Source organism: Microchirus variegatus (genome assembly GCF_963457635.1).
Source record: "Microchirus variegatus genome assembly, chromosome: 14".
NCBI lineage: Eukaryota > Metazoa > Chordata > Actinopteri > Pleuronectiformes > Soleidae > Microchirus > Microchirus variegatus.
In genome coordinates this window covers 23,718,661-23,742,549 of record NC_139815.1, presented here as the reverse complement: position 1 = coordinate 23,742,549, position 23,889 = coordinate 23,718,661, and the positions used below count along the sequence as shown (strand labels likewise).

The 23,889-nt window shown below is 40.5% G+C and overlaps 2 protein-coding genes across 2 annotated transcripts; one reads left to right on the top strand and one right to left on the bottom strand.

Moving 5' to 3' along the window:
• Window positions 1–1,401: 1,401 nt before the first annotated feature.
• depdc7a (DEP domain containing 7, paralog a) lies at window positions 1,402–10,067 on the top strand (the record flags this gene model as incomplete). Its single annotated transcript, XM_083900455.1, has 9 exons — window positions 1,402–1,432; window positions 4,954–5,416; window positions 7,092–7,222; window positions 7,337–7,529; window positions 7,790–8,010; window positions 8,159–8,301; window positions 8,561–8,686; window positions 9,639–9,717; window positions 9,844–10,067. The coding sequence occupies exons 2-9, from the start codon at window positions 4,956–4,958 to the stop codon at window positions 10,065–10,067; spliced, it is 1,578 nt and encodes a 525-aa protein (XP_083756581.1). The 5' UTR covers window positions 1,402–1,432; window positions 4,954–4,955.
• Window positions 10,068–11,946: 1,879 nt separating this feature from the next.
• cstf3 (cleavage stimulation factor, 3' pre-RNA, subunit 3) lies at window positions 11,947–22,546 on the bottom strand. Its single transcript, XM_083901232.1, has 20 exons — window positions 22,379–22,546; window positions 21,640–21,744; window positions 21,387–21,482; window positions 18,001–18,033; window positions 17,182–17,279; window positions 17,021–17,087; window positions 16,900–16,934; window positions 16,689–16,815; window positions 16,522–16,599; window positions 16,258–16,420; window positions 15,738–15,847; window positions 15,529–15,645; window positions 14,807–15,025; window positions 14,601–14,703; window positions 14,447–14,516; window positions 14,162–14,357; window positions 13,915–14,065; window positions 13,721–13,815; window positions 13,498–13,558; window positions 11,947–12,554 (listed from the first exon to the last, which is right to left on the bottom strand). The coding sequence occupies exons 1-20, from the start codon at window positions 22,403–22,405 to the stop codon at window positions 12,349–12,351; spliced, it is 2,157 nt and encodes a 718-aa protein (XP_083757358.1). The 5' UTR covers window positions 22,406–22,546; the 3' UTR covers window positions 11,947–12,348.
• Between the last annotated feature and the right edge of the window lie 1,343 nt (window positions 22,547–23,889).

Here is a 23,889-nt window from a genome sequence, read left to right as displayed (position 1 = left end):
AAGCTTGACCTCCTTGTCACTTGACCGACCCCCGACTGACCAAACTAGACACTCAGTGGCCCCCAGGTCAGTTTGAGACCCCTGATGTTCCAACAGTTTTGTAGAGAGATAGATGTGTTCCACGTTCCATGAAACACTGATGAGCAAACGGAATTTAGTGCGTAAATGTTCCTTTAAAGTTGCCGTTTCATTAAAGAAACATGCTCAAGTGCAGTTGTCGAGTGAGGGACAAAGGAACGGCATTTTTCCAAGAAGGACTGCTATCAGACCGGTTTGTCCCATTCACGGGCCTCACCCTTTGCATCGTGATTATAATCGCTGTCTTCCTTTTCTGTTGTTCAGCAAGTGAGCAACGGTGTCTTCACAGTGTCAACTTACACTGTCAGACTACACCTTAAGGTAGAAGGAGGAGGAGGCAGCAGGTTCATAGAATCTGTCCTGCTGCAGCTCACACTATTGTGAAGATGTGGCATATCATCATAGGGCTAGTTTTGACAACTGAAGTCATTATCTTCTCTTCATTGTGTGTTTTCAAGGTTGTAACTCAACAAATATTTACTTAAGATGAAAGGAAAAAATAATTAGGCACCTTGCTCAAGCTACACCACTGTATAGTTACTCCAGTATAATGTAGTACTTATATTCACTGCTGGTCAACAAGTGTCTTTAACTAAACCATTTCATACGTATATATATATATATATATATATATATATATAAACTGCACAATTCATTATGAAACAATAGTGAAATGTTTTTATAATTTTCTTACTTGTATGTTCTCATGTCCGTTTGTTTAATATTCAATGTACTATGCACACTTTTATTTAGCTATCTTTTGTTGGTTCTATTTGTTCTTGTTTAAGATGATTAGGGCTATCATCTATGTTATTTTATTTTTATTTTTGAAACAAAATGATAATAAGAAAAAATAAATAAAATAGGCAGAATATTGACTTTAGTCAGGCTGTTTTCCAATTTCTTTTTACATTTGGCCCTCATCCTCTTCCGTAGGTCAGCACTTGTTGACATTGTTCAGAAAAGCACTATACAAATAAAGTTTTATTATTGTTGTTTAAGTTAGCAGTAGTAGTATTTTACTCCAAATTATTTTTCCTATACAGTTACACCATGTCCCTTTAAATTCAGACAAATATCCTCAGCTGTGTCCACTTGTCGACAAAGGCGAGGGAAACAGTGTTAGAAGCTCATTATTATTTTATCATTATTATCGCCTTGTTAACGTCAGCGGCAGCATTAGCATGAAAGTTAGCGGCGGTGAGTGACATGAATAATGCACGACAGTGGGCGGGGACAGTTTCGGCTTTGACTGCGTGCGTCACGCTGTGAATTGGAGACCAAAGACCGGGACTGAGAGACGATTCACTCCGTCTACACTCAGTGGAGGAAGTCCTCCAGCACCGAGCACCAGGTAGGCGAAAAACAATATAAACTTTATTATTATTATTATTATTTATATATGTTACAAGTGGTCGAATATGGATGTTAATGTGATTTTATACAATGAGTTTTGAAGTCAGAGGCTGGTTTTTCAAGCTCATGTGGTGGATTTGACTGAAACTATGTTTATGTTAATTGACTATGGTACAGTTGAGGCTTTTTTAAAGTTCCCATTAAAGTAGTGAATGTAATGTAATCATTGTAATTTAAAACATACGTTCACAGTGAGTGTTTTTTAAGTGATAAATATTATAAAGTCTTTATAATCTGTTAAAGGATGTGATGTAGGATTATAAGAGCATATGTGTGACATTTCTGAGTGCAGACTCAGCAGCCTGCATGACTCATGCTCTGTTTATGTTAAAACACAGTGGGATGGAATAATTGTGTATATATACAGTATGTGCCACCACCATACAACAACAACAACAACAATAATACAATGCATAAATCGCACAGGATATGAGGGTTTAATTCATCCAACTCCATGAACCTGAACATGGTTCGAGATTTTCTTATTGTTAATTTACTTTGCATACATTACAGCATTAAATAAATAAAGAATACCCGTGAAAATATTGGAAAACTGAGTGCTATTGTTTGTGCAGGTTATTTCCAGGTTAAAACCTTTGTGCATTCTCATCAGAGAGTTGTTCACACAGGGAAAGGTTCCCTTAGGAGTGAGTGTGTGTGTGTGTGTGTTGTCTGCGCTGCTCCCTCTGAGGTTATTTACCCACACTGATGTGTGCAAACACACTGCTGTCCTTGACTAGTAACGCACCAGTGCGTCGGCCCACAGTGAAGTCACAGTGAAGACGTGAGACTTTTGGAAAAAAAAAAAAAAAGTGGCCTCAAATCTCAGCATGGCACAAGAAATAAGAGGCGACGGAGCAGAGCAGATCGGAGCAGGCTTCCCAGGATTGTTATGTGACCCTCATCTGACCTACGCCACTTTTTTTTAACTTTAAATAAGAATTAACGATATTGATCAGATCCGGATTTATTGTGTGAGTGCGTGGTAATCCTGGACCCCTGATGGGATTCTCCAGATGGCCCTGACCTAACTATGAACTCAAGGATTTCATTCTTAATTGTTTAAAAGTGTATTATTATTCCTGTAGTATTCTGTGTTTGCTATTATTTCAGTGAGTGATGGATTTTATGGGTATTTTTTAAATTGGAGTTTCAGAAAGAAAGATTTTAATGAATTGCATCATCAGCCTGGCACATTTTTCAAGTTCAGAAGCCGTGACATCTTATGATGACACTGCAGATTGGAGCAAATGAAGGACTCTGATCACCTCACCCTTTCCCTAGTGCGTTTAGGGAACTACAGCGGCCTTCACATACCAGAAAGTACCTTGCTCTTCTTTTGTAGGTCTGTTACTAACGATTATTTTATCAATGAATCAAGTCATTGTTCGGTCAAACCTGGAAATAATGATGCTTTCAAATGTTCAGTTTGAATGATCTCTTTGGTAAATGGAGCAAAGAACCTGGAAAATATTCACATTTAAGAAGCTGAAACATCAGAGAGCTTGTTTTAATTCAAATTAATCAAGTAATTATTTTAACCCTACTTCGTTGTTTGTGTAGTAAGACTATACTTTGGCTGTGCTGTAAAAACATGGCGGCACAAAATGGGAGGCCTTAGTAGAAAAATCAAGGCCCTTGCCTCAAGTTCTTATAAAGTATTTTATTTTAAAGCGATTATACACATATACAAACATATTTATGGGTAGAATAAAAACTTACTGTTACGCGCAGGAACTTGCAAACTGTTGAAAATGTGTTTTCCTTGAACAACTGCTGTGGTCCCTGTTGTTCAGGACAGTGTTCTTCTCCAGAGGGACGCACAGTTTGACTTAGATGTATCTCATTAATCAGCAGATCTCCAAACAGTCTTCTGCACACTCATGTCTTCTCCCAGGGTGCTGTTGTTTTTTTTGTTTTTTTTTATTGGACTGGGTGAACATATGCCTGCTGCTCCAATGTCTCCCTAGGTGTTTTGTTGTCCTGTTGTACAGATGGGTCAGTAATTGTATTTGTCATGTTGTGTTATCATAACAAGGAGTCTTGCTGCCACTGTCAGACTCTGATTTATGGCCCCTGGCCTCAGTGAAGCTCTCAGATCCTCCCCGAGCATTTGCTCCACAGGCTTTAAACGGCGCCTCCTGTTGTGAGATGAAAGCCCCAGTTACATGTTAACGCTGTAAGGCCACCTCTGCTTTCCTTCATTGGTGGTTTTTGGCTTGCGGGCACAAGTGACTCAAACTGTTAATCCAAAAATTGAAAATGAGTGGATGGAGTGCTGACCGCATGAACCATGTATAGCTTTTTTGTGGCTGTACAGTATTACGCAGCCCATTGGAGGAGAACACTGCAGGAACACATCTCTTTATGAGAGGAGGCTCACAATATGAGCTTTGTCTCTGTGTCCTTGTGTGATTGAGTGTTGCAGGCTGTTGAGTAGATTACATGAAAAAAAAAAATCAGCCACATCTGATGCTTTTTTTCCCCCCCTTTAATGTCTGAATGGCCTGTGAACTGCACTGATTGAAGAGATATTAGATTTAGGGTCTAGGGCGCAAATTGTGTGCCGGACTGTGAAACGTTAGGGAACCACTGGCTCAGTCAAGATAGTGTCTGTAGCCGTTACAATAGTGCGATAAACACAACTTATTATTTCATTCAGACTGCTTGGAACGATTGGCACCAAACAACCTGCCTACCTGTGCCCACTGGAGTCTTCACAACAAGCCAAGAGAGGCAAGAGACACAGCAGCAGTTGGTTCTTGAGCATTTCTCATGTTAATTCAGGCAAATTCAGCTTATTAAGCTTCTGAATACTGTACGCACAATGAGCACGTTTCAGAAGAGGATTTGGGTTTGGCCGCTGGCCCCATGAGATGCACTGATGCAGGACCTTTAGTTGTTACGCCCACATACATTAATTCAAATTCAGATTTCAATAATGTGACATTACACAGAGGACAGGGAGTGTCTGTTTGCTCAGGGAGAAAAATGCAAGTCTCTGAAGTGTCTGAGAAAGCACTCAAGACAAGAGACAAAGCTGAGCCGGAGTCTTTGCGAAATAACCAGTGGGTCAACAGACAGATTAGTGTTGTACATGTGCAGGTTTTTTTGTGATTATGTCAATTGAATAATGGTTTGGTCTTAAACCTTTGTTTTTTTTCCATCTTATCAGAAGTTCAAACCCAAACCCCAAAAAGCTCAGTGTGAAAGAAACCCCACAAATGCAGTAACTCTGTCAAATAAGTAAATACTGGTTACTGATTATGAAACATGCAATAAAGCGTGACACTGAATAGCTGATCTTGCAGCAGCCTGTAGGTATTTTAAGATCTCCTTTTCTTTTCAGAAGCCGTGTATGTTTTTGATTGCTCCTCTTACTTAATGTCATTTCCCACATTTTCATGGCCTTCTGCTCCCTTTACAACCCGCTGACTCGCTCTCTTCCTCCTCCATTAGGCATGGCTGGGAAGCCTTTCCGGGCCACCTACATCTGGAGCAGCATCATTTCTAATCTCCACACTCATGTCGAGGTCAAACGCAGACGGCACAACCTCAAGTCCTACCAGGACTGCTTCCTGGGCTCGGAGGCCGTGGACGTGGTGTTGGCACACATCACACTGAACCGCTTCTTTGGCGACGATGCGGTGCCTCGCTACAAGGCCGTTCGCCTCTGTCAGGCCCTGATGGACTCGAGGGTGTTTGAGCCAGTGGCCGTTAAAGTCTTCGGGAAGGAAAAGGAAAAGAAGCGAGCGACGTTCGAGGACAGCAGCTGCAGTTTGTACAGGTTCCTGAGCCCGACGACCGGCTCCTCGTCGTCGCTGGCCGACGCCAACTCCCAGTCCACCAACACCATAGAAAGCGGCTATGACTCGCCGAGCATGAACAGGAACAAGAACAGTTACAGTCCGTCACGTGAAAGGTGCAGATTCATGTCACGGCGTCTACAGATCTCACTTTTGATTTACTTTGTTCTCCTTCCTCCCGATCGTCAGAGTTAATCCCAAATCCAGTGTGGCTTTGTGGCTGTGAGAGGCTCTGAAAACAAGTGAAGCGTGAGGCTCTTGAACCTCCATCATGTAGTCATATCTGTGTACTGCAATTCATTTCAAATGATCCTCAGTACCAGTGCGGCTATTTTATGCTACAAAAACAACCTACAGGGACAGTTCCAATTTTTTTTCCCCCCAAGTGCAGTTGTGTGAGGTTTTGTCATTGTCATTATCTGCACTTAATTCAACACAGCAGAAACGCTGGCAGGCTTGAGAAAGTCGACGTTGATAATAAGACAATACCCCATTCAACCACATAAGAAAATAACTATCTTTTTAAATGTAAAAGTCACAGTAGTACCAAAATTAAGGTATTACCGAAACTGGGTCGTACCTATGTTCCCCGGGTCCTGTGTTCCCCGTTTTTCCCAAAAAAGGTCCTATGTTCCCCACTTCGTATGTGACGGGGGAACATGGGACCCCTTTTTTTGAAAAAGGTTAGGGTAAGGGTTAGAGAAAGGGTCCTATGTTCCCCGGTCACATAGCGGGGAACATAGGACCCGGGGAACATAGATACGGTCCCGTTTTCTGTGGTACCCGAGCTTCCTCTGGTCATATTTGGAGGGAAATACTGTTCTCTTGAACTAGCTCAGCGCAAAGACTCAGGAAAGAGCTTTTTAATAGTTTAATCTCTTAGTGGTGTGTAAGGTACACAGTGTATTTGTCCACTCCCATGCTGATAATAGCCTTGGAAAATAACTTCAACGTGAATATAGATAAAAATGTAATGTAAAAGTGTTTTATTGTAAGTTAGGTATGGACAATCGTGACGTTATTTGGTATTGAATATTCCTAACATTGACAGTGCCAATTGTATAGGGTTTGCTGAAGGAAAGGACCATCTGACAGCATGTTGAACAGCTGAAAATATATAAACTAAATATTGTGTTCTGGTTCTCCCATACTTTCTCACAGCAATCAGTAATAATACAATACCACTTCAAAAAATGAATGAAATGAAATTTCTTTTTTGTTAGTTTGTAGTAAAAACCTGCTCTTAGTTTTATACGCCATATTGTGCAATAGAATTTCTAGGACAATCATGTGTAATAAGGCTCATAGCATTTATTTCTCAGAAATGCCAAACTGTTCAGGTGATTCTCCTTGACTTTTAGGCCGCTGTGTAAAGTGAGCGAGGTCGTAGAGCAACTTAGCGAGTACAGGCAGGATACTTGACTGATGAGGTGCTAACATATGGCCAGCTCGTTGAGCTTCTTCCCTTTTGATGCACAGTTGCAGTGAGAGTGACAGCAGCAGAATGCACCGCGGTAAAACAAGTCTGATGTCTGTAATGGCAGATGGCAGAGAAGAGCCATGTGCTCTAACAGTTTAGATGAGTAGAAGAGCAACAGGAGCGGAAAAGACGTCAGAACAATGTGCGTTTCAAACTGTTCGATGCTCCGAAATGACGCATTTATTTGACGTGTTGGATTATGAAAGGACTGCAATCATAGCAGTACCTGAATCACGGGTCCTAGAGAGCGTCGAGCCTTTGTTGCTTCCTTAATTTTCCCCGCTGATTGCTGTTATTATGTGACTCCTCAGACAAGAGGTGCTGAGCTACTCCACCCACTCCTCGGTGAAAAGAGACAAATCACTGGAGGACGTGCTGGGAAATCTCAACCTGAGCTCGACCATCGCTCCTCAAATGAACAACCTCGGCCTCTCTCGGGAGCGTAAGTGCAGGGAAATGACGTTAAAAACAGTTTTCATGTCCCGGTCGCTCTTTATTCAGTGCGTCTATCTTAACATATGTGTGTGTAACTGATATTTGTGTGTTAATATTACAGTTGTGGATGAGGTGTGGCACCAACAGGCCGTGTTCAGGCTGCTGCAGCTGATAGAGCTCCCCCTACTGGAGAACTTGTTAGAGGGCAAGGACGCGTCGCGGCCTCCGCTGCACGGCATGGACAGTGACCCCGACCTTTTGTACACGTCAAGCTACCTGGACCGGGAAGTCCTCAAAGCCTTCAGCGAAGCACAGTAAGGGATTGTTAATGGATCTCTTAAAGTTAATCAGCAACAGTGTGTGTCTTTTTTAATCATTTAACGTGAATATGTTCTGGTTTCTTTATTCTATACAACAAATACATCTTTAAAAGTGAATAATAAGAGACACGAAAAGAGTTTTAGAATATCCTAAGTTACCTTTAAATATCAAAAGCTTATCTGAAAGTCCTCGAGTTCTTCTGTCAGTCACGCGACTTAATTCAGTTTGCTGTTTTTTTCCCCTTTTACCCAAGGGCGGATGAGTGGCTGTCGAGGGCGGTGGACTGTCTGGAGTTGCTGCCCGATGAGCTGGTGGTCGACGTCAGTCGAGGACTGGCCGCCTGTACCAATGACTTAGTCCAGTGCAAGAGGCTCCTTTACGAGGTCCTGGCACAGCATTACAGACAGACACAACAACCGCCACTGCTCAGCAACCACGTCTTCGACATTCACTCTGGCATCTCAGAGTTACTGGGTAAGAGGTCGCCGAGCTGGTGTGATGTTTTTTCCCCCGAGATAGTCAGGTTTTTTATACGCTTTTATTACGTACCCAATGTTGCTGTTAGTGTCATTTTCTTTCCTTCGAGTCCGCCATGTTTCATTCTCGCGTTGTCTGTTGTCAGTGAACGGCCATCGAGAGCAAGCCCTCGAAGCTCTGCAGCTCAGCCTGAAGCTGCAGGACTCGCGCAGCAGGGAGGAGCTACGCAGACTTCTGAGATTCATGGCCACTGCGGCCAAGGTCCAGGAGGTGAAACTGCACAAAGAGGTCAGTACTTGTGTGTGTAAGTGTGTGCATATAACTAGGGTCACTTTTTTTTTAATGTCCTTTTTGACTCATACTCTGGTTGTTGTTGTTATTGTTCTTTGTTTTTAGCTGTATGCACTTTCAAGGTGATGTCAAGTAAATCTCGTTGTACAACTTGTATAATGACAATAAAGGCATTCTATTCTATTCTATTCTAAGTAAGTGTGTGCATATGTGTGCGTGTTTGATCCTTGTTAATGCCAAATGCTTTCCTTTTCAGATTGAGAACAGGATGGCGGTGAAAAGGTCTTTCTCCAGCGCCATCGTCTACAGCAGACGACTCTCCAAAGGAAAGGTGGATCTGATGGTTTTGTTCATGGTGGATAACCACTGTGATCTTTTTAAAGTAAGTGTGTGTGAGTGCTGCCAGATTGTATTCAATTGTGTTAAAGAGGTGACAGACACCTTTCATGTTCCTAATTTTTGGTTGCTCCACATTTCCAATACTGAGAACAGAAGCCAGCAGAACTAGTTAACAAAAACTGTGGTTGTTGTTGTTTTTATATGTAAATTACGCTGTGAAATGAGTTTTCACATCCAAATGACACCTGTAATCCAGTTAAATTCCACTTGAATTTGTCCATTTAAAGCTGCTGTGCATAGCTTTTGCTGATCTGATTGAGGGAACATTTGTGTGAATACACCAGCAGCCAGTGTTGTACATTACTTAGGTACAAAATTCATATTCAAGATTCAAAGTGTTTATTGTCATATGCACAGTAAAGAAACACGTTTCCCTGTACAATGAAATTCTTACTTTGCTGTCCACTCAAAAATACCAGCATAAAGTAGAAAGAAATGTTTTAAAAAGTATAATATACATAAGACAAAATAGTAAATAAATATTACCAAAAAAACTAAAATAATATATATGCATGAAGTACATATCTGTAAAGTAAAGTACATATCTGTACTTTACTTTATTTGTATTTCTAGCAACTTTACTTTTACTCCACTACATTTCCTCGTTATGACCAAATAACAGATCCTCACTTTTGCAATACTACAAAACGTAAGTACATTTTATATCAGAAAATTACTTTTGATACATAAGTACAGTAAGTATCATGTACTTTTACTGACATAATATTATTTTTTTAAAAAGTGACTTCTGCCAAAGTCATTTTCTGGTAAGATACTTGTACTTTTACTCAAGTATCCCTTTAAAGTACTGCACTGTACTGCTCAATTACAGTAGAGTGTGTGAACTCATTTGAAAATGGCTTGAATCTAACGGACGTTTGTTTATATTTAAAAAAGTTTCACACTACACCTCTTTTGTTGTCGTCTTCCACCAGATCCCCGTTTCATTGCATAAGTTGGTCAGCGACAGAATTATCAATATCACCAAAGGCAACGATCCAGACACGATGACAGGTTTCCTCTTCGTTCTTTTTTTTTTTTTTTTTTACCCCTTTGTTAATAAATCCCATCACTATAGATAAAGATGAACCTCTCCCCCACTTTAATTTGAATCTCCGTCTCTGTCCGTCTTCACCGCAGGATCGACGTACTGCACGAGATTGAGTGCTAAGGTCTACTCGGAAAACGCGGAAAAAACCACTAAAGAGGAACTGAGGTCACTTTTGCGGACGGTCTACGAGAACCCGACGCTCTCCATTAAAGAAAAGAGACGGCTGCTGGGACAGTTTTATAAAGGACACCCGGAGATTTTTGTCCAGTACTTTGGAAACAGATTATCCACTATAAACATGTTGCTACAGTAACTTGAACAATAATGTAAAGAATGATTTGTGATGTTGTATTTGCTCGTGTGCAAATATTTGAAACTACTGAAGAAGAATGTGAATTTTTGTTTGTAGAGGCTCTCGATAAGCTGCAATATTTAAGGACATATTGTCTGATTTCTATGAAGGTATTTCTTTGGTGCAGGACACTAACATGAAATGTCAGTTGTATGTGAAACTATTACACGTTGACAAAATGAACCATGTGTTGTTGAGTTTTTTATTATTATAATTATTTGTTTTTACGCTGCAGCCAGTGAGGTTAAATCTTCTCAAATCTGCATAGTTAGTAGCATTTCAATAGGAAACAGTGTGAGCAGTAATAACAACAAAAAAGGGTCCGTTCATGTGGTTTTCTACCTGCAAGAGAACCTGGAAATTTCAAATTATGATGATGACAATCAGAGGAAATCATGACAACAGTCCCTCGCTGGGCTTTTTTTTATGTTTGTTCTGGTTTTCTTCTTCTTGGCTGAAACCTTTGCCGCGGATGTGAAGAATATTTAAGCTTCTGTTTGAAATAAGGTTTTTTTTTTGTACACTGAATCTGGGAATAAACGCCTCACAAACTGTGAACGTGGCTGCTCTAATTGCAGATTAGATACTGGTTCAAATTGGATGGAATGGTCGTCGGGAAATGCATTAAATAGAAAATGTGTAAGGTAAAAGGTCTCGTTCATATCTTTCCAATTTGCTATACCGTGATATCCCACCCCGTTCACTCTGTTCCTCATGTGCTGCTCTGCTTTCTACTAAAATGTCTTACTCCCTATAATACTAACTTGATTGTATGTCATTAACCTTGTCCTTTCTCTCCCTAGTTTGTGTCTTTCCTTCCTCTCTCTCTGTGTGTCCTCATCTTGCAGGTTGCAGGATCCAGATCCAGTTTCGAGGCTATTATTTTTCTTCTGTCTCTACCTCTCTATCTCCCTCTTGTCCTTTCTGTCCCCCATTTTTCCTTTCACCCCAACCGGTCGAGGCAGATTTGCTGCACATCTTTGAGTCTGAGATTTCTTCCTGTCAAAAGGGAGTTTTTCTTCTCCAGTGTTTGCTCATTGTGTGAACTGTTGGGTTTCTCTGCTCTCCGTGACCTTGTTGTAATCTTTTAAGGTGACCTTGAGCTTTAAAAAAAATATTCTTATTCAAATGAAGAGGGAGAGTAGTTTCTGACTTCCAGACTGTAGTTTTTGTGAATAATCTTGAGCTCACTGTTCACGCCAATTTTCTCATGTTTCGTCGTCGTTCTCTGGCAAAAACACAGAGCTTATGATTTCATCGCAACAAGCTGAAAGTCTACATTTATTCCCAAACCACAACATTATCAGTTCTAATAAGAAAACGAGAGGTATTTTACTCTCTGAGACCTTGTGTTCACTTGGTATTGTTGTGAGTAGAAAGCAAAATGAAAAGCGATTACTTGGGAAGAATCAAGTTATTCTATAATGCTTGTCATTCAATAGCTATTACATAAAAGACATCGCTTGTTATAGTCTGGATGCTTTGTCTCTGATTGTTTCAGACTTCGTTATCTAACGTTATATGTAACGTCTTGTTTTTTGACAAAGGATGTGCTGTGCCAACACGTAACCGTGTGATCTGTAGAATGTGAAAAAGAGCAGCTGGGTAATATTTGAATCAATGTTTAATTTTGTTTTTTAAATGGAAAATTGAATATTATTTGCAAAAAGAGAACGAATTTGACATTTGGACAAAGAGATAAGTGACCATTTCAGACCAGTGTCCATATACTGCCACCTACTGGCAATAATAAGGCTCACCATTAGTCTTGTGAAGTGAAAACACACACACACACACACACACAAAAAACGCACAAATGTGCTTGTTTTATTTTCCACTTTTATTGAAATGAACAGTTTTCCTCCAGATATCTAAAAAAAAAGCTTAATTCCACTTTGCCACCGTTGGAAGATCACAAGGCCAAAACCGAGCTGATTGAATTACGTGAATTAAAACGTTATCTTACAGTTTAATAATGGGCAGTCTTTAAAAATAAAAAACTGTAAACAAAACCAAAACCACAAGAACACTCGGGTATGCATACGGTCTTGTATGTCTGTGTGAGTGTGCGTGTACTGTGTGTGTGTGTGTGTGTTTGTGTGTGTACGGTATAGAAATCAACAGACGCACGATCTGTGAGAGACACTCAGGAATATGGACACGCACGTTCAACACAACTTGTGACTGGCAGCCGTTGGGGTTTACATTCTCGTGGGGGGTTCACTCGGGGGGCGTGTTTTAGTTACGTTAGTCGGATCCTCTTCTGTTGGCGTGCGCGGTAGATGTCGTGTATGGGCGGAGCCACGGCTCCTTTGTCGTCCTCCTCGTCGGAGTCTGCGTTTGACCTCTTGACCGTCTTGGCGACGGCGTGGTTCTCCGTGGCGCCGTTGCCCTCGCCCGCCGTTTCCGGCTGTTTGCCAGTGATCAGCTCTACGGCGGCGTCGACGGCTGCAGACACAAAAAATGCTTGAGTTAAATAACATTTTAACACAATGCGTTTACTTTGGGCCACTGGTTTGCCAATTCGGGAGGCAGAAAAATTGGATATACGACTACATAGTTTGGTTTTCATGGACTTAGAACAAGCCTTTTATATGTACTTTCAGCAGGGGCCTTGCTTTATGAAGACGATCATCTTGCGCTACCATGTTTCAACAGTGTATTTTGCATATTTTGTATTTTGACGAGGAAATTACCACTCGTGAAAGGGAGGGCCGAGTGTAGGAGTCCTCCATGTGTTACCATCTGCAGTCTCACCATTAGATGTCACTCATTTTTACATGCAGAACCTTGGTTGCCGAGTGTGGAAAAGCTAGCATTAGCAGGCAACCACCTCCACTTTTGCAGTCCCTTTTTTAAAAGGAACTGTGAATGTTTGGATGCACTTTCTTCTCGCAGATCACTTAGTGACAATCGGCTCAAGTCGGACTCATGCTTGGTCATATTTATACTAATATTGGGAGGGCTACAAACACCAGCTCCATTTTTATACAAAAACCTTTAAAGTATTGTTTTTAGTGTCTCTGGCTTCTGCACTTGCCACTTATGACCAACAGAGGCCACCAGAGGCTTGTTGCGTGAAGTTTGCCATCTCTGATTTGCCTTGTTTACTAATGTTATAATGCCACGCCCTCAATCGCTGTTCAGCCATAAATATCAAACATGTTTGATTCTTGAGATTTGAAATCGGGGAGACCGATGCACCCGATGACTCACACTACAGGATACTTTGTTCAAATCAGCCTAAAATCGGAAGACACCCACGATTGTTGGGAAGGGACAGATCAGCACCGAAATCTGGCCAATTATCTTCTAGTGAGGGGCGGACTTTAGACACAAATTACGGACACCTCCATAGACTTAAATGCAGACAAAAAAAAAAACAACTCACTCTCAGGAAGTGTGCATCGCCTAAAGGATTCCATGATCTCGTCCACTTGTACAAAGGGACCCTGCAGAAAACAAAGGTGAAACATATTAAAGTACATAATTTTTATAATATAATTCTCTTTTTAATTGGAATTTTTTGTTGTTTATATGCATGTATTGTTTGTTTGTCCCATTACTATACTAATATATGTTCTCGATCGCACTGAATAACAGCAGCTACTCACAGTGAAGCACGTAGGAGGAGGGAGGAGCTTCATGAGAACGACAGCAGCTGGGGGCACTGGGAAAACTCCACCAGGGACAGGGTGTAAACCTGGAGCTGTGGAGAGGAACACAAGCAGATACATCAAAGATAAGTCCTAGTATTTAACACACACACACACACGCACATACAAACTGAGTGTGGGCAACTACATACGGGCTAGGTGACGTGGCTGGAAGGGGATCATCTGATTGGTGTCGGGTTTGGGGTACTCAGGTTTACGATCAGCCTCGTCCTTCATCGCAGGAGCAGAAGGCGTCACCACAGTCTCTGGGAGCATAGTTGCCAGTTTGGAACGAGACACATCCTACAAACACACACGCAAGAAAAAACAGTTCAAATATCAGTTTGGGTTTAAAGAAAAGCTTCTCCGTGTCCTGTACATTTGAGCAAAAATACACACCTTGTATCCAAGGGCCTTGAGTTCACTGCTCGAGCACGGATACAGGTCCATGAACTTGTATCGATCTACGAGCAAGGCCGTCTCTTTGCCTTCGTACTCGTCCTTAAAGGCGGCGAAACGCCGGCGCTCTACTTTCAGGATACTGGCCAGATCTCCGATGTTGCTCTCAAACGCCAGGAAGCGAGCCCAGATCTCACTAAAGACCGAAAGAAGAAGAATCATAAGTTAAACACACGATATCGAGGATGATGGTTAAAAAAAATGAAAAAGATAAAGTGACAATACCCTGATTTTTCCGGTGACAAGCTTCCTGAGGTGAGGACGCGTTCAAACAGAACCCTGGTGTTGTTGTCCTCTGGAGAGAGGAGACGGTAACATTAAGAAAGGGTTTTCTTGCTCTTTCTAAATAGCTGATAAAAAACATCTACACATAACCTACCATTAAGGTGAGAGAGGTAATCGATGTAAGCGAGGATATATTCTGGAATGTCACCGTATTTCTTCAAACCCAGCTCAAAGATCTTGAAGGCCACAGATTTATCCTGCCGGGAGAGAATTTGACAGAGAAAAGGGCGTTTGTACGATGTATGTTTTTATTCACACACACACAGATAGTAAACATATGACCGTGTGCGTCTTCTTCACCTTGCTGCAGTAGTACTCCATCAGTGCTGCCGTCACGTACACATGGTGACGCGTGCGCAGATCCTCCCGGGCCTTTTTGAAGATGGTGCGACCCGACTTGATGCCCTCCGCCCTCCTTGCGAACTTCATGTACTGGATGTAGACCAGCGTGGGGTCGATGTCCTCGATGGCCAACAGCTTATTATAGATGCTGTGGACCTTCTCGTATTTCATGCGACTCTGTGAGGACACAGCGGAGACGCGAGAAGCCGAGAAGAAGTATGAAGAGGTTTCTGATTCTGACAGCAGGACAAAATACGCTGGTTTGTTTCAGCGACGCTACCGTTCAAAAGTTTGGGGTCACTTAGAAATGTCCTTATTTTTTGAAAGAAAAGCCTTTTTTTTTTTCAATGAATATAACATTAAATGAATCAGAAATACACTCTATACATTGTTTTTGTGGTAAACGACAATTCTATCTGCAAATGTCTGGTTTTTAATGGAATATGTACATAGGTGTATAGAGGCCTATTTCCAGTGTTCTAATGGTACATTGTGTTTGCTAATCGCGTTAGAAGGCTATTGGATGATTAGAAAACCCTTGTGCAATTATGTTAGCACAGCTGACATCCATTTTCCAACTCTTTTGATGAATAAAAGTGTGACTTTTAATGGAAAACACAACAAAAGTTGTATAGGTGACCCCCAAACTTTTAAACGGCCGCGTACAACTGGACACTCACTTCTTCATAATCCGCGAATGAAAAGTACAGAAGCATATTCTTCTTCAGGAGCGTCCCGATGGCACGTTCGTAGATGTTGGCCGCCTCGTCGCTGAACAGCTTGGAATTATTCATATCCTGAAATTTGAACGAAAAAAACAGACTTTAATTTCAAGAATAGACATCATCGCACAAAATGTGAGTCTGGCTGGCTTTTTATAATCTCTTACTCCTTTCTCCGCCAGGAGTTTGCTGGACTGCTCCAGGTACTGTGCGGCCTCATACCATACGTCGGGATGGTGACCGAGGACCAGCAGGCACTGCTCGTAGGCAAACATCACTGCAACACAGGGAGCACGACGGCAACAGGTGACAACGAGTCTTCATAAAAAGGTGAACCTCTGCCCTCTAGTGGCTGCAGCTCCACAGGAGCAAGGACTTCTCTCCATTTATTATACAAAAAAAATTACCCTTTGCATTGACTTATTATGAAAACAATTTAACTTTTGATTACTATTAATAATAGTAATATTTATTACAATTTGCCAAATGAATCAGTGCTGCCGTTTAATGGGCTTTAACATCTACCTGGAACTCCAGGACTGTTCTGAACTTTCCTCATTCAAATCACTCTTCATCGATTACTTTTAATATTTAATGCTTTTTCACCGATTTGTCTTTTTCATTCTTGTGCTTTTAATGTAAAAGCACTACATGCACTCCAAGATAGAACGACGCGTCTGTAGTCACCTCTCTTTGTGATGAGCGTTTGGTCTTCCGTGCGCAGTGGGTTGCTCTTTTCCCACTGGATGTACTTCTTCCACATTTCCACTTGCTGGGCTTCCTGCGGCGAGTTCTGCGGCGGTACCGACGGCGCGTTCCTGTCCAACCCCTTCATCACGGTTTCATACTCCTGAATCACAACAGAGTCCACACACCAATCGTTAAATATAGAGCAAACACTGACTCACAATAAGGTGCGATCTTTGTGACTCATTGTGTGCATGATCTCACTTTTGCGACTCTCCTGGCGTTCATGTAGTCTCTGCTTCGATCCTCGATCATCTTTTTGGCCAAGTGCACATTGATCCCCTGGTTGTGATGGAAACAGAAGGAGTCAGCCCACCTCTCACAATCAAAACATCCCATCGCAGACTTTGAAGCTCGCGTGGGCATCTCACCTCCTCATATTTGCTATAATCTCTCCAGAGCTGCTCGATATTGATCATGGGGTTCACGCAGCCTCGCTGGTAAACCCTCCGTACTGCCGTGATCCGCTGGTTCTCTGCGTACGAGCCCACAGCTTCACTGATAAAGTAACAAACGCGTGTTAATTGTAAGAGTTGGCAAACAGCTTTATAGTCTCACAACTATCACGAGATAAATACTTACACTCCTTTGAGGAAGTTGACATAGTCCACCCAAATCTGTCAAAGGAATGAGAGGCTTTTAGGTGACAGTAGATATCAGAAAATCACACAAAAGCACAAATGTATAGTTTAGATCCGTGTACCTGATAAGACATTATTTCCATGCCAATTTTATCCAGGGCAAAGTCGTACGCCTGGGCCATCTTCTCTCTGAAGGTACGACAAAATGACAAAGGTTAAGTTGACACTTCAAATGTTTCAGTAGAGCAGCGGAGGCGACATGCTATAGAGAACGTGCGCTTACTTGTAGCTGGGCAGTTTCCCTTTGGTCTCTCGAACATATGAGAGGTAGCATTTCCACAGGTCGATGTGCAGCACTTTCATTAAGCATCTCTGAAACAACTACAGGGACGAGAAAATAATATAAGTTAAACAGTTTACTGAATATTAGCGATCAGTTCCAAAAATGCAACAGATAAAAAAACGAAGGGACGCTTACATGTACTTTAAAATACCTATAATAGCATAAGGGCAGCAGAATCGATAAGACAAACCAGATGGACCAGCTTTTGGAGCTTATTTAAGTCACATTTACGTATTTCTAGCACTGAATTGACACTGAGACATGAAAAAATTTACTTTCTGAGTTAATAAATAAATACATATACAATAAATGTGCATAGTTTATCAAAAAAGAAAGAAACACAAAATATTTCAGTGTTTTTAGGTTAAAAAATAAATATTTATGTATTTTTTTTGCACTGAATTGACACTGAGACATGAAAAAATTTACTTTCTGAGTTAATAACTAAAAACATATAATATATATGTGGATACTTGGAAAAAGAAAGAAACACACAAAATATTTCAGTATTTTTAGATTAAAAAAGAATAAAATATGTGGACAGAGCCTCCCATATTTGTACTGCATTTTTAAAACGTGCAGTTGTGTTTGTTAAGTTTGAGATTTCACTCTACAATTTTACAAATGTTAGCAAGTGTTTAAAATGACAGGACCAAATTACAGGGCACGTTGTTTCAGATGCCCCAGTCACTCAAGTTAACAAAGTAGATTATAGGTGACAGTAAACTGTCCGTTTCGGTGAGTGTGTTGGACACTTACCTTTTCTACCTTGTCATAGTTTTTTGCCTTGATCTGCAAATAAGAGTGTAAACGCAATGTTAATTCAAAAGTCTCCTCTGCTTTTTTTTACGGCACATTTGTAAACATGCATTCATGCAAATTGCACCACTCATACACAGCATCGTCTCTCACACACACACACACACACACACGTGTACAATCAACAAAGTGAAATTCACACAAGAATGACAAATTAACTTGCGATAAAAAAAGGGGGTTTATTTTCTTTGCAGATTGCACCACATGAGTCAGGAAAACACCAGTGACCACGTGTTACAGAACAAAGCAGCGACTAATGATCAGAATGCAGAATTCAAACGTCATCTTTAAGAAGAAAATGAACATTTGACACACAAATCACTTCCTGTGACTTAGCATTTCTCATATATCCTAATGTTGATGGGTTAAAGCAACAGTCTAGCACAGTGTGTTGTAACATAATTGTGCTACAAAGTGGAGGGGGAAAAAAAACAGAAGTAAATTTCATGCAAAATCTGAGTTACAGTTGTCATGTTCCAAAAATATCCCAATATCAGATATATTGTGCAATATTTGTGTGTGAGAGTGTGGAGGGTTTGGTTATTGTTTGGTAACTGATGAAGCACAGCAGTTAAAAAGGGGGAAAAAAAAGAACTTCTACTACTGGGAAATCATGTCTTAAAATGACACGTGATACAGTTTGTGGTTGTTTGTGTTGCCATGTCTCAAAGATTTAGACAGATTATGTATAATGTGTGAATCTACAATTACAAACAAAGATTAGATAATGGCTCAGAAAAAAAACCCAGCACGTAAACTGAAGTATTAAGTGACTATTTTTGGGGGAAACCGTGTCACACAGATGAACCTCCTAAAATGTCTTTTTTAAAGCTGTAATCTGAAAGTGGTCTCAGCTACTACAGAAACACAGGTATATCATGATTCAAATTAAAAGATTCCTTTCCAAAAAACTAAACACACCTACTATTGTGTTAGCACAGTCTGAAATTATTCTCTAATGTGATTCGTTTCAAAGAACCTCACACAATTATGTGTAAACGTATGCAACTGCATCCTGGGAGGAAAAAGCAGGACAAATTAACCCATCTTTCAATGGAAAAAAAAAAACATTCTCAGGTCGACTTTCGAAGGAGATGCACTTCGTTAGGAAGTTTAATCAGAAAAAGTGATGTCCAAATTTACCTTTCTACACTGCTGCTAAGTTTAAAGAATTGCATATTATTCCAACATTTAAGATGGGAGTATAGTAGGAATCACAATGTTGTATATATTTCAGACAGTTCCTTTAGGGGATCTAAGCCGATGACTGTAAATGAAACTCGCATTGCAAAAAAATAAAAGGCATCAGTGAAGTTGTCACTGAACAAGTGTTACAGTGAACGCTTTGTTAAAAATAATCTGAATAAAACGCAGTCACCGGTGCAACACTGAACAGAACTCTGACATACTAACACTGAACAGTTCAAATATGGACCTGCAGCATTAAAGGGGAAGCTCATCCATATACTTACCAGATAAGACATGTTATTTGATATTTTACCAGGACGATTACCATCTGGTTTTTTCCTTCGTTTTTTAAATCTCTAGCAGAACTTTGAAGACACAAGGGGGTTATGCAGACAAGATCAAATAATATCTTAGGTTGTTTGGGGGGGTGGGGGGGATACATTGTGGTTTAAAGTTAAATAGGAGGAGATAATGGATAAAAACAATAAAATTAAAAGATTAACATTTTTGAGAAGAAGTGATTTTTGGTGATTTGAGATTAGACTATTTCAAATATATTTACGCTTGACAGGGATTAGACTGTGATCCACATTATGTGATTTATTCACCAGCCCTCGGTTATTACTCGCAGTGATCTGACTAATCTTAATCTGCATTAATGAGTCCATTAAAAAGTACACTCAGCTGAATCTTTAGATTTTTCTTTTTGTTTGCACTACATATCAGAATATGGCTTTCAGCTCACTGCGACATCACCTCACTCAAACAGTCTGCATGAGTGTGTCCGTCTTCAATTTGTATAATTTAACATTGTTAAAATGCATTACACTGATAATGAAAAAAAAATCTAAATCAAGTGGAGACTATGCTGACGTTTCATGCTCCTTAATTTTGTCCATACCCACTGATCGCTAATAGCTAAATAACTACACTGTACTCTTCAATGTTTGCCATCATCTTTGTTAGTCGCTTGGAGTCTGACACTGATGCCTCACTGGTGCCATTACTGCCATCTGCAGGCCAGAGGAAGTTATTGAGGGCTGTTCTTGAGAAGCCTAATCCTTTTAACAGTGTTATCATTTTTTTTTTATTTTTACTAAATTATCCATGTTCTAAATTGCTGGACTAGTATTTGTCTTGCACTGCGTCATCAAAGTAGGGAACGACTGGGGAGGGAATATGGCGACAGGGACCGACCCACAACAAACAACAACCAGTGAAACAAAACAACATGGAGGTAATCGCCTTCCAGACAGAAGCTGGACGTTTACCTAGAAGCGCAATTCTGATGCGTGACGGAAGCAATGTGTTTAACACCGATTGCAAAACTGAAGTGTGGGAAGCATTAGAAATGCATAGAACCTGGGCTCATCGACAGAGATGAGGTCGTGCAAAGGGAAAAATAAATCATCCCATCAGAAGCTATGCCTGTGGGTGGCGTCAAGGAAAATGGGTCACTGGTCATATATTTCTGAGAAGAGGGGAGGGCTGTCTCAAGGAAAGAAAGGGCCACACAATAAAAGTATTTCTTTATAAAATTACCCGAAAGAAATGACACAGGAGGCAATAAATAGACACAACAAGTGAATAAAAGGCTAATGCACTCCAATACCATTAAAATAGTTTTAATACTGTTGCAGACCAAACATGCAACAAATTCACTTTACCTCATTTAAATATGGCGCAGAAAAAAATGTTAGTTTTTTTTGTAAATCCTGGAAACATAAATATTTTCAGGGAAAAAGAAATGGTTAGAGCTAAACCCCTTTGTGTGTGTGCGTGTGTGTTTAAAGGCACAATTCTTAGTGAAACTGGAACCTGAACATTTGAGTTTTGTATGTCTTCATACGTTTACGTTCAGTCGAGGTCATTCATTGTGTGTGGGGGCGTTCTCAGGTGGGTAGATGCTTGCACCTGCCAAACCTTCCCATTCATTGTTCTCGACCATTGATAATAAACTGGAAAAAGTGTCCAGGTTAAAGCAGAGTAGTCAGGTCCAGCGCTTCAATGCAAGAATTGTGACGTTAAACGTCATCGAAGTAAAGAGACATTTTGTTTGTGTGAAAATCACATTGTTGATCATTTAAGGAAAAAATTCCCAGCCATGCACACCAAAGACAAAAGAAAAAAGTTTTAACCTCAGCTTCAATGAATAGTTTCCAGAATCTGCCAGAACTTGGGAACTGCGTGACAAGTCGCTCATATGTCTTCCTTGCTTTATCTATGGGTTGGTTCTAAAGAAGGAAAACACATAATACATTCCATACTACTTTAAATATGAGGAAGCAACCAAGCAATGTAGTGTATTAGATCGTAAACATATATCTAACCCTCCCCGCCCCTTATGCCCAGTTTACTTAACCCCAGGAAGGCAGCTCTGTGTCACTAAACCTGTGCTTCTCGAATCAGAATGCTCCACGCGTCAAGGTCATATGGGTTTTCTTCCAACTTCTTCTCTGCCTTCTTCACCTTCTCGGGGATGTATTCTGCTGCTGCCTGCAAACACACAGAGGCACAGGACAAAAGGGTTTATGATGCTGGCTGCACACAACGTGTGCGATGCTTAGGTTGTGGTGTGGTGCTACAGAGGGCCCACGCGTGCTAAAAACGTAAGGATCGATTTACTATAATGTAATAATCGATCGTGCCACTGCAGTATGTCTAAAAAAACAAAAACCACACGTGACTGTTTGGTGGGTTATGTTTTCGAGCGCCACTAGGGTTTTTGCAGCTAGCATGCTCGAAAAGCAGCAATCGCCGATAATACTGCGATCGATTAAGGCTCACGACTAACGTATAATGTGTGTTATTAAGTTGAAATGCTCCTCACGTTATGTTAGCTCACGGGTTGTAAAGCTTGTCGCATTGGACGCCAGAAAAGTAGCAACAATGCTACAACTACCCAGTCAATATGGCGCACGACAAGCTAAACTTTCAGCTACACGGCAACCCGATACAAAACATGAATAGTACATATGACCGCGTAATGCTGGCCGATACGCAATAAAACCATCATATTAACTGCAGCAGTGTTTAGTTAGTAACATTAAACGAGTATTGTATGAATTTAATCGATACTCGCGTATCAATCAGAGTTAGCTTGCGCCCCATAAGAATCGCATGTAACTACCTGGTCGGCTGCTCCCTCGGTGGACATGGCTGGAAGAGTAATCTAGGTTAGAAATGTTGTATTAAATGTGAAAACGATGGCTATCAACGTGATAGTGGGGTTTTTTAAACGACTAAGTAATCGGCATAGCTTCAAAAGGGTCGATCACATTGCCATCCTTTGACTAGCTTCTCGATGGCTGCGGCTGGCCGATGCCTCAAAATGGCGAGAATTTCGACTTCCGCTCCGTTAGCCGCAAAAAACAATGACGCTTCCGGTGTCAGTCCTTCAAAAATAAAACACCCATCGCATAAAAATATGAACATGACACATCAACATTTGTAGCGTTAGTGAGATTTTTTTTATTTATGTTTTATAAAACAATTAATTAAACGATACGTTGAATTTACGGGAGCGCGCACTCACCAAGTATACCTGTTGACACACCTGTGGAGCTGACTGAATGGGTTATATATTATTATTATTTAAAATAAAATAAAATAAATAAATAAATAAAAACCCTCTCAACGAAAATACGTGGTTTTGAAGCAAATATAACTCTTCAATCACAGGAAAGGAGCCGCAAATCAGCCTTTTTGCAAATTAAATGCTGCATGTTACTGTTTGCAAGGATAATTGCAAAAATCATTATTCATTCAACCCCCCGTAAATCATTTTAATTACCGTAGTAGTTCCTACTCATATGCATAAAGACATACCAACCAAAGACATACCTTTGTTTCTACCACAGACATAATATTATGTGTACGTTACACGTCACATAAATCCCTCGAATGGCCTTGTCTTGTAGCTTTTCTGCCAATTCAGTAGTTTATCGCAGTTTGATCTACATGTTGACCTCACATTAAGACGCAATAAAGACATTTGGCCTTTGAACTCACTTAAATGACCTTACTTATAGCTTTGGGGGTGTCCAGTATTTTATCTTATACAAGACACTTCACTGTCCATACTTTAGCATATCGATTATTTAAGAAACTATAAACAACAAACGTAAATAAACGAAATAAGAAAAAAAAAACGACTATAAAATGTGTTGTGCAACAGTGTTAATGTCACAATTGGATTCATACGTAACTGCATCTTTGTGAATAATATGATCATGTCTACAACCCCAGTTACCACAGAAAAAGGCCGCACAATGTTGGTCGCTATGTTGGCCAACAGGGGGAGACAAATGACCTAATGATGAGCCACCGAGAGCGCGCGCTTGTAAGTATCAGGTCAACAACCCGAATCAGACAAGAGCAAAAGACCACAGAGCTGAGCCAATCTCTTTCTCATATACACATACAGTATTTACTGTAACTCTGCTGATATTCTGTCCTTTGACAAATATTACTACTGCTATTCTTTGCAAAATAAAGACCATTAGATATGGAATATAATAGGTCAATATAACTAACATTTTCAATATGAAACCCATAAATGCTGCAGTGCATGCACGTATTTTATTTTGTTGTATTTTACTATTAAACATTCATATATCTGCATGTATACTTGAAGATTAC